Source organism: Scaptodrosophila lebanonensis, unplaced genomic scaffold (assembly GCF_003285725.1).
Source record: "Scaptodrosophila lebanonensis strain 11010-0011.00,11010-0021.00 unplaced genomic scaffold, SlebRS2 tig00000072-arrow-pilon, whole genome shotgun sequence".
Classification (NCBI taxonomy): Eukaryota; Metazoa; Arthropoda; class Insecta; order Diptera; family Drosophilidae; genus Scaptodrosophila; species Scaptodrosophila lebanonensis.
The window spans coordinates 7,294,344-7,305,914 of NW_022060558.1; the positions used below are offsets into that span (position 1 = coordinate 7,294,344).

At 38.2% G+C, this 11,571-nt stretch overlaps 1 protein-coding gene across 1 annotated transcript; it reads left to right on the plus strand.

The window, feature by feature from the left end:
• Window positions 1-1,755: 1,755 nt before the first annotated feature.
• On the plus strand, window positions 1,756-8,926 carry LOC115625200 (homeobox protein abdominal-B; the record flags this gene model as incomplete). Its single annotated transcript, XM_030520167.1, has 5 exons — window positions 1,756-2,443; window positions 6,986-7,185; window positions 7,290-7,500; window positions 8,072-8,289; window positions 8,357-8,926. Coding segments are annotated over 5 exons (1,509 nt in total), but the record flags the coding sequence as incomplete, so codon positions are not given.
• Between the last annotated feature and the right edge of the window lie 2,645 nt (window positions 8,927-11,571).

The window sequence follows — 11,571 nt, forward strand, 5'->3', positions numbered from 1 at the left end:
TTTCAACGCACGTCAAGTAAAGTCAAGTCGGAGATGGAGACTCCACCGCTGCTGTGTTGCTTCTCTGTTGCTTCTCTGTTGCTTTGGCATCGCCGTCACCGTCTCCGTTGCTGTTGTCGCTGCCGTTGTCGTCAGTGTAGATTTGTGCTTCGCTGTGTTCGGTTGAGGTAGACGGCGCGCGGGCGTCTAAATAGCTTTAGCAACGGAACTACAAGAACAACATCCACCACAAAAACAACATCAACAGAAACAAGAACAACAACTACTGCAACCCAGGGCGAGAACGACGAGAATAAGAATAAGTTCAGTGTTGTGCTTTTGTCATCGAATTCGTTTATTGGGTTTCCATTCTGCGTGGAACGTTGCCATGATGCGGTTCGCTGTTCAAAGACATTCAGTTTTCAAATGTAACGAATAACGAATGTCAAAAAAATAAATAAATAAATAAATAAATCGTGGTCAAAACAATGCAGATTATAAGTTTTAATAAAGAATACGAGACAGACAAATATTGTTAACTGTTGCAAACAGCGAATTTAATTGTTTGTTTTGATCGTAAAATCAAATTTTATGACCAACAACATAAAAAGCAAACGCCAAACCAAAAACTCATTCGCGCTCACACGCACTGAAATTACTCGCGCGTTTTGTGCCGGCATAAAACTATAACCACAAAACTAACAGCGACAACAAAAACGGTGATGACAATTAAATCAGTAACAACTGCAAGTGTCAACAGCAAGCGATTAAAAAGCGGCATTAAATAATCAACAAAAATATGCAAATGTGCAATTAGTGTTTGAGCCAACGTGCAGAATCAAAAAGAACATATTGACTTGGAAAAAAAAATAGTTTTTCAAATAAATGACCATGATTTTGAAAAGCTCGACACTGCACTGCATTTAACAAACAATTTGAAAATAATCGTCTGCACTTTTTGGGCAACCATGAACACCCTGTGAAAACCTGCCCCTTGGTCTCTTTGCCTTGGTTTGGAGCTGCGATTTTGATCAAAAAACGCTGCTTCTGGCCCTTTGCGTTCTGATTTGCGGCAGTGCCGCTCTTCATCACAACCATACGAGTATTGCGCTCTTTCGCTCTTCACGCGTGCGTTTGTGTTGGTGCGCAAGTGCGTGTGTGTGCTTGTCCATATTTATAATTGTGTGCGTGTGCGTGTGCTACGCAAATAAACTTGGCAACATACTGCAACTGAAATCGTAAATAAATATTTTTATTTAACTGAAATAACTCGAAAAACATCGCATCGTTAGCACAAAAACCAACAGTGAGTACAGAAATTAAAAGCAAAATAACAAAAACAACGACGGCAGTGCTGGTTTGCATTTTAATCGTCAAATATTGTTAGAAAAATTAAAATCGTAATATCAAGCGAACAATTTGAATATTTAATAATAATTCGGAGCCCTATTGGAAGTGCACTTGTTTAAAAGAACGTTGGAAACGTGCCTATTGAAGCGGCTGGGACGGACGGGGACGGTAGGATCACCTTTCGTGGGGAGTATTCGGAGTATCTTTCGCCTGTACCTTGCCTGAAACGCGATCAAAATAACCGTAAATATTCCACCCCTCCCCCAAACCCCAACCGTCCCGCTGGCGTGCGCTCTCTACGACCCCCACGATGTCTCGGCAGTCGGGTCGCACGCCGCTGCCGGGGCTTGGTGGGGGCCGCATCATCCACATCCCTCCTCGACGACCACCACAAATTCCGTGGCTGCTGCGGCTGCTCTGCAACATCACCAGCAACAACAGCAGCAGCATCAGCACCAGCAACTCCAGCAGCCCACGCAACATCTGCAGCAACTGCATCATCATCCGCACCACCACCTGCCTCAGCCCCTGCACACCAACCATCATCACAGCGCGCATCCACACCTGCAGCACACGATCGTCTCATCTGCCACGGTTGCATTGTCGACGCCATCTTCGGTCCTCCACCAGCAGCCACAGCAGCAGCAACAGACGACGCCCACACATTCCACGCCCACACATGAGGTTAAGTATGAAGATCCTCCACCCGTGCCAATCGTCGCCGTGCAGCAACAGCAACAGACGCCCATCCAGCATCTGCCCGCCCAGCAACAGCAACAGCAGATTCCAACAACTCCAGTCAGTGGAGCTCTCAGCCCTGCACAGACTCCCACTGGACCCGCCTCTCAACAGCCTCAGCAGCATCTCACATCTCCTCACAACCGGCAACAACAATCGCAAAACCAGCATCAGCAACAGACTCCGAACAGCGTCGTCAGTGGCGCGCCGTCAAGTCTTCAGCAACAGCAGCAGCAACAGCAACAACAACAACAACAGCAGCAACAGCAACAACAGCAACAGCAACAAAATCCGACAGTCGCGTATGGGCAATCTCAAATTATTGCGCCGACAACGGCGAGTGTCTCTCCCTCCAGTGTTAGTTCACAGGCGCCAGGTGAGAAGAATTTCCCAGGTCTCATTCAGAATATACTCGTATATACGACACCTGAATTCGATCCATTTTAGTATTACACGTATGGTGGGGTGGTTCCAAAAGCTAAATTTTTCTAAGAAAATGGCATGATTTTTAAAAATCTTGATCAAAAACGAAAATAGAATTTGCTTTTTGCAACACAAAGTTTGTTCCAGAAATTTTTCTGGTAGCTATATGATATGATATCGTATAAATTAACATATTCGAAGAAAAGCCGAAGCCTACCTTTTTGATAACTTTTTGGCACACATTTAAAAAAAAAAAAATGCAAAACCATTTTTGGGTTCAAAGGTGTCCCAGCAATTTATAATATTATAGCTGGTTTTCAAATGATACTTTTTATTGGTATTCTCTTAATTTGTTTTGATGGATGCTTAATTCCAAAACTGCATCGGTCGAACCGTTTTTCATAACTGCAAATACAATTTTCTGAAATATGGTTTTATCAATCACTCCATAAATGTACATACAAGTATTAACCTGATAATATTTTTTAACTCGAACAAGATCTAAGACAAGAAAGAAATCCTAAGGCCGAGCGAGCTCAACTCTTAAATACCTTGTATCTCCCACCAAAAAAGAAAAAAGTTTATTTTTTTAAATTATTTTTAAATAATTATATTACTTAAATTAAAATTAATATACAAAAGTGGATACATGTTCAGAATCGTGTGTCTGCGTGTTTATATGCATATATGCATGTATGCATCACAAAGTTGAACCAGAGCAGCAAAAACAACAACAACTGCGGGCAGCGCTTAGGCAGAGATTATGTTTATGGCTATAACTTTCTTCATAATTGACCTATCATGATGACACTTGGCACACGGACAGATAACCACAAACTGAATGTACAAGTATATTCAAAATTCCAATAATTACGGGAGTTATGAAAAACACAAATTGCGAGGGAGTGGGGGGTGTATAAAAAAAACACAAATTCGATCTGCCCAGGGCTTAGGGGAACCTGAATGCCAAGTTTGGTTATCCTAGCTATTCTACTTGCTGAGATCGTTGCGCTCATACAGACAAACAGACAGTCGGACGGATGGTCTGCCACGCTTCCTTTCCTATATTTAACAGAATCATACAAATCAGGCATTGGTGTTGGTGGAGTAAAAGACATCATAGCCTGATTGTTCCTATGACAGCTATATAATATAGAAGCCACTTATTTAATTTTCTTTTTGAATTTACGGAAAACCCATCCTTTAGATTCTATAACAACTGCAGAATATTATTTGATCCAATCGGATTTTGTCGAATGAACAAGAAGTCTACGAACACAACTGGCTTTAATTAAAACAGACTAGGAGAAAAATGGGTTTGATTTGTCATGCTCATGTCATGTCATCAAGTTATATATATTTGAATGGGGTCGGAGAAGGTTTCTCTTGCATGTTAGATAAATTTCCAGGTACCCAATGTACCCTATGTACCTTTCGGACTCAAGGTATTAAAAGTTGTTTTTACTACAAGGCGCCACATTAAGTAGCTTAAACATTAGACACCTCTACATTATATATATATATATATATATATATATATATATATATATATATATATATATATATATATATATATATATATATATATATATATATATCTATATATATATATATCTATATATATATCTATATATATATATATATATATATATATATATATATAACTTTTTTAAGCATTACTCAAGACAAGTTGAATTCATTTTGATTATGAATATTATTATCATTATTTAATATGCAAGAATAACAACGGAATGAACCTGAACGGAATGCTAGAGCTGTGGGAGCTCTGCTCGAAACACCACATACCGACTTAAAAATGGTTTTAGAAATTCACTATTTTCATTTTTTACTTAAAATTTCTTAAGTGCGTATGTATATAATGCCTACCTAAATAAAGTATACATCTCTTAACGTTTTGTTGTTGCACAAACTTGCATCGGATTCCCGTGTGTATTTGCATTTGCAATACAGAGTTAAATCAAAGCAACAACATCCGAACTAATAGAGCGTTAAAGTCGTGCCAGGCCGACTATTGAATACCCTTTACCAACTCCTTTCCTGACCACAGCCATTCAACTCAAACAAACTTTGTTGTAACAATCATTCCTATGCAACAATTTTGATAAATAAAGAATTTGCTTACGGTACCGGAATAAGTAAACAAACATATATATAACACATATGAATATTGTGCGGCACTATAAGAAATGTTATGAATTTCAAGCTTGCTTCGGAATTGTGGAAAATGGTGATTAAATCTAAAAATCAATTTGGGTTTATGTGTCTAAAATGTCTTTGGTATTAGCTATACCCTGTAGTGCACAGATTTGTAATGAAACTAAAGAGCATCTAGAATATATCAAGATATCATTATAAACAAGAGAGTCTTTAAAACAGTGATTTTTGCATAAATCGGCACTTTTTTAAAATAATGAGGCAATATTTGATTTGGAATAATCTTGACCAAGCGAGCAGACTCATAACATGGGGCTTGCCACACCTATATTATCTTTTCTTTGAATTGACCGATATGAATAAAATTATTAAGAACAGAAGTAAAATAAAAAACAAGAGAGAACGCTACAGTCGAGCAAGCCCGACAGTGTAATACCCTGTACCCAGGTAAACTTCCGTCACTGAGTTATATGCGCCCATAGCAGCAGCAAAAAGAGGAAGAAGAAGAACGAACTTGTTGCTGCAGTTTGTGGGGGTTGTACTGGCGAGAATTTGTTTCGCTAATAACTTTCCTTGACCGAATTGAATAAAATTTTATACAACAGTAGACAATTATATATTAATTATGTGTGCAAAGTTTGGTTTAGGTAGCATTTGAAATGTGGACGCTATTGACGAAATTCTGTAGCGGGGAAGGGGGGGAAAATTAAAAAAAAAAACATAAACTCGTCCTTACTCGGACCTAGGAGAATCTGGATGCCAACTTTGGTTATTCTAGCTTTTATAGTTTCTGAGATCCTCGCGTTCATCCAGACGGACAGACGGACGGACAGACGGACAGACGGACGGACATGTCTAGATCGATTTCTCTCGTCATGCTGATCAAGAATATATATACTTTATGGGGTTGGAGATGCTTCCTTCTGTATGTTACATACTTTGCACAAACCTAATATACCCTTTTTACCCTACGGGTACAGGGTATAATAAAAAACGAGAGATAATGCTACAGTCGAGCAAGCCCGACAGTAAAATATCCTGTACCAACTTTCACAAAAAATTTTTTTTTTTAATTTAAAAATTAAATTAAAAAAAGTTAGGTAATTAATAGTTAAATTAATATAGAATGTTCAATACATACATACATAAGTGGCGACATACGCTTATATACAGTTTCAACAGCCAGACATCAGAATCATGTCTATGTACGTGTATGTGTGTAGTACAGAATTAAGTCATATTACAACAACAACAACCGCTGTGGGCAGAGCTTGAACAGAACAAATCCTTTCTCGAACTTAGGATACCAAGTTCGGTTGTTCTACTTCTTATACCTTTGATATCCTTGCGTTCATACAAACGGACAGACAAACAGACGAATTCCGAATGTCCCCTTTTTATACCCTGTACCCGTAGGGTAAAAAGGGTATATTAGGTTTGTGCAAAGTATGTAACATACAGAAGGAAGCATCTCCGACCCCATAAAGTATATATATTCTTGATCAGCATGACGAGAGAAATCGATCTAGACATGTCTGTCCGTCCGTCCGTCTGTCCGTCCGTCTGGATGAACGCGAGGATCTCAGAAACTATAAAAGCTGGAATAACCAAAGTTGGTATCCAGATTCTCCTAGGTCCGAGAAAGGACGAGTTTATTTTATTTTTTGGAATTATCCCCCCCTTCCCCCGCTACCGAATTTCGTCAATGCTGTCCACATTTCAAAAGCTACATAAGCCAAACGCACATAAGCCAAACGCACAAATGCACACGCAATCTATATACAATTATCTACTTTTGGTTTAAATTTTATTTAATTCGGTCAATTCTAAGAAAAGTTATTAGCGAAACAAATTCTGGCCAGTACAACCCCCCCCCCCCCCCCCAAACTGCAGCAACAAGATCGCTCTTCTTCTTCCTCTTTTTGCTGCTGCTTTGAGCGCATATAACTCAGTGACGGAAGTTTACCTGGGTACAGGGTATTACACTGTCGGGCTTGCTCGACTGTAGCGTTCTCTCTTGTTTAAATTCACTTAAAAAAGTAAAATTAAAAAAAATTTAAATACATAAAATTATAAGTTTAAAATATTTTTTAAACGAGCTTTTAAAGCATGGAGACCGCTCTACTATATTATTTCATTCTTGGTTACTTTAAGTTTGAACAAATTTTTAATTTTATTTTAAAAAATAGTAGTACAGCCTAGGAATTAGTGAACCGGGTGCATGTACTTACATATTTAGGAGTGGGTTACGAACCCAGCATTTGACCCGCTTAAAAGTAGAAAATTAATATAAATATTAAAAATATTTATTACTTTCCAGATAACATGTCCATCATAGCGCCTCTACACATACCCGCAATAAGGCCAGGTTTTGAAACGGACGCAACGACGGCCGTAAAACGGCATGCGCCCTGGGCCTACGAAAATGAAAGCTTCAACCAGTACAACCCTTACTATCCTCTGGACAGAGAGCGCAAGCCAGTGTTCTACAGCTATCCAGACACCCAGTTTCCGGTAAGTGTAACGAGCAAGGCCGCCTCGAATCGCGCGGACAGTCAGAATAGTCGCGACAAACAAATCGTAAACAACTCAATGGCAATGCTTCCCTCTTCTACCCCCCGCAGTATTGGAACTACCGCGATCAGACGACCTCCGCCCCTGGGATCTATATGAACGCCACGGACGAGCGTCATGCAAATGTGGGCGCAGCAGCGGCAGCGGTGGCAGCAGCGCGACAGTCGGTGGAGGGCACCTCGCAGTCGAGCTACGAAACGCCCACCTACTCGTCGCCAGGTGGGCTGCGCGCTTACCCTAGCGAGGCCTATTCGAGCACAGGTATGCGAGCATATCACATTTTTCTTGTTTCGTTTCGTTCCGATATTGTTTTTTCTTGCCTTTGCATCGTAAGTACTCGTATTTGTTTCGCTTTTCGCGGCTGATTGTCGTTGTGAAAAACAAATTACGACATTTCAAAATTTGTTATTTAATTAGCGTTTTGCAAAATGCCTCATAAATTAATTTGAGATCTTTGGTAATCGATCCGACTGTAAAGTGGGTGTTGGAGTCCTAACTGCTAAGCAAATAGATTTCATTTAATGTGTTTATGCTTGACCCCCAGGCTATAGACGGTTCTATATTTGCTTAAAAAAGGCGAGTTTCTCAAATACGAAAATAGTGGGGATGCGGAGCATAGTTATTCACGGGTTGAAATTATATTTAGTTATTCATTCAATTAAATGCAATGTGCTTACACGTATATATATTATCTGCTACTTTAACAAGCGATCATAATTAATTGCACAGTAAATTCAGAATTGAATTGTCAATCCATTACTTTGATTGCATTATAATCTTAATGAGCTATAAGTGCAATCGCCAATCCTCACCTTTCTCTTTCTCTCTTTAGGGACTTCTGGGGGTCTGCCAGTGGGCGCTGTGGGTCCGTGCACTCCGAATAATGCAATGCACGATGCATGGACCAGTCAGGTGGCGGTGCGGAAAAAGCGCAAGCCATACTCGAAATTCCAGACGCTGGAACTGGAGAAGGAGTTCCTGTTTAATGCATATGTCTCCAAACAGAAGCGCTGGGAGCTGGCCCGAAATTTGCAGTTGACCGAGCGGCAGGTAAGCGATTCATCTCGAGAGATATGGACCATCCTCACTCACTCTCTCACTAACGTCTTTTTTGAAGGTTAAGATCTGGTTCCAAAATCGTCGTATGAAGAACAAGAAGAATTCGCAGCGTCAGGCCAATCAGCAGAACAATAACAACAGCTCCAGCAACAACCACAACCATGCACAGGCCGCCCAGCAGCATCACAACAACCACCATTTGAACTTGGGCCTGAGCATGGGGCACCATGCTACCAAAATGCACCAGTGACCTTTGGACAACAGCAGCGCCGGCGCCATGGGCTTTGCCTCCTACTAGCAGTTAGCCAATACCAATCCCATCAAGTGCGAAATGGCCATGGACTTTCAATGTTGAAGAATGCATTTAGAAAGATTATACTTAGTGGCTCTGTGCACATGTACAAAACTGTCCAGATGTTAGAGATCGAAGCCCAATCAAGATGAGCAAACTGTCGCAAGTTGGAAAGGAAGGAGCCCTGTACTGCGCTGGCGTCGCTGTTCCGAATGCGGATGTCGTAGAGACGTAGGCGGACGGAGAAGAGTTAAAACTTATGTCTAATGAAATGCACCTAAATGATAAGTCAGTAAACCTTAACTTAAAAGAAATACAATTTAAATTATATATGTATGTAAAACGCAACTTAATTGAAGCTTAGTGCAGTAGTTGAATTCGAGAAAAAAGAAGAAGAAGAAGAAGAAGAAGAAGAAGAGGAGGAGTAAGCGAAAGCAACAAACGATACACAAAACAAAATTATGTAATATGTATAATTAAATATGTATTCTCTCAACGCTCTCATAAATTTACGCGCATAACTAACTTTGAACTATATACAATAAAATATAAATATTACTTAAAATATTACCCATATGAATAACAAAAGAATTGCGTAGTAGTTTAACATGTAAGTGCATATACTATATTTGCAAACGACGAGCACATTGTAGCCCCAGAATACTTAGAATACGTTCTTGCGAAAACCTGAACAAATTGTTTAACAATTTCAAATCCAAACTACAGACACACTCAAGGCCCACATGTTCACGTACAGAAACACATAAACTCTCATACACAATTAAACAAAAAAGTAAAGCAAAAACTCAGTAAAGCGTCGCACTTGTAGGATAATATTTGTCGTATAATGTTCGTCGTGTCGTGTCCTTAAATACCGTTTAAGTTCCTGTATATAAATTAAGACATAAAGGCAGCCAGTCCCAAGTGTGTAGAAAACAAAAGAAAAGAAAACTAAACAAAACCAAACAAAACTAAACAAAACAAAACAAAACAAAACAAAAGAAAACATTTTTAGTAAAACCGTCAAACAAATTTGGGTTTGTGTGCAAATAATGAAATGATAATATAACTTAATTATGATAAATTCAAATGCGAAACACATTTTAGTTAAAAGTGAAGTAACTCTTAAGGTTTTCGATGTGTGCATGTATGTTTACTCCATAGTTAAAAGCGCTTTTCATCTAACTGCAAATAAACAAAAACAAAAACAAAAAATATACATATACACGTACATATATAACTAAAGCATGGAAAAATTTATTACGGTTAAGCCACAAATAAATAGAAATTCGAGGAAAACAAGCATACATTAAATGATACTTATATTATATAATAATGAACATACATACATATACATATATTTTCATGTGTATCAACTCTGCTTAATCCTGATATTACATCTAAGTTGAGTTCTGTTGTGTAATTGTCAAATTTTTGTTAATGTTTTGCTTCATATACTTACTATTATACATGTATACAATAATAATGCCTATACATAAATATCAAGTGGAATGATTTCGCCAGTTGCTTTATCCGAGTTCTTGTATTATTATTATTTCACACCTTCTGATAAGTTTTAGTCTAAAGTCGGTTATGTTTATACTTATGTTCAATTATAGTTTGTTTAGTGAATTTTTATATAGAATTAGAAATTTTCTTTTTTAAAAAGTTAATTATTGTGAATAAAATACAAAATGCAAAAGATTAATGCAAAATTATACACAAAATACATATGAGTATGCCATTCTGTTACTCACTCGTATTGTCTAATCAAAATCGTAGCAAATGGAGCAAAGGGCCTGGAGGGTTCGACTAGTTCTAGTCCTAGTCCTAGTCCTACAAATGCATGAAACGCATACAAATCTCAGCTTTCAAGTAATTTGTTACTTTTTCATTTTTATAATTAGCTTATACATTTTATTTTGGTAAGTAGACCACCCCAGAGAGCAATACCTATGTATGTAGTTTCACGTATGCACAACTGATAGCGTTTTAAAGACGACCTCTCGGCATCGAATTTATTCATAGGCATCCATTGTACTTGTACATCGTGAATTCGAATAATCAATTAACAGAATATAAGCAAACTTTGTACTCTACTTCAAGTTAAACAAGCCACTCAAAGTGAACATTCAATTACCTGCTATAACCTGCAATGCGCCGCTCCGAATCCAATAAGCCCAATAATTCATATCATATGTGTTTGCTTTTGATGTGTTATGCCATTACGTTCTTAAAGTTCCCCCTTAGTTGTCTAACACATTTCATTTCACTGCTATTCAAATCATTTGTAATGCTGCGCTTAACGAAAAGTCTAGATTAAAATAGTTTGTTTTGGAATATTCCATAAGGTTAAATAAATTATTATATAACTGTATATTAATTTTGAAGTTTTCTTTGAAAATAACAATTGATCTAAAACCGCTCTACCCCACTTTAAGAGTTTAGTATTCTTACATACTATATTTAATACTTTTTATCCGGCATTATTTTAATCCGGAAGTATACGAATATTAAAACATTAAGACCATGATTGACAGGGCATGCAAGAGCCGGCTTCTTCAACTGCCAATGCCATTGCATTGCCATCGAATTTATGTTCTCTTCACGTCCTGTCAACGCATACAATCACATGAAGTATTATGTAAAGGATTAACCGATTTAGAAAAGAGCAAGTGGAGAAATACTCTGTACATATGTGTAGAATAATTATGCGTGTCTATGAGTGTTTGTGCCTGTGCAAAGCAGCAACAACAACAACAGCTGTGGCCAGTGCTTGGGCAAAGATGACATATATGGCTATAATTTCCTGTTAAATCGGTCCTTCATTATGATTAATCACTGACTGGATGTATTTGCCAAATTTGAGTCAAACATTCTAATAATTACGGGAGCTACGGAAAATCCTTAATTGCGAGGCAGAGGGAAGGAAAAATGCAATTTCCTGTACAACCTTTTCCCAATCAATTAAGTAGTTTATA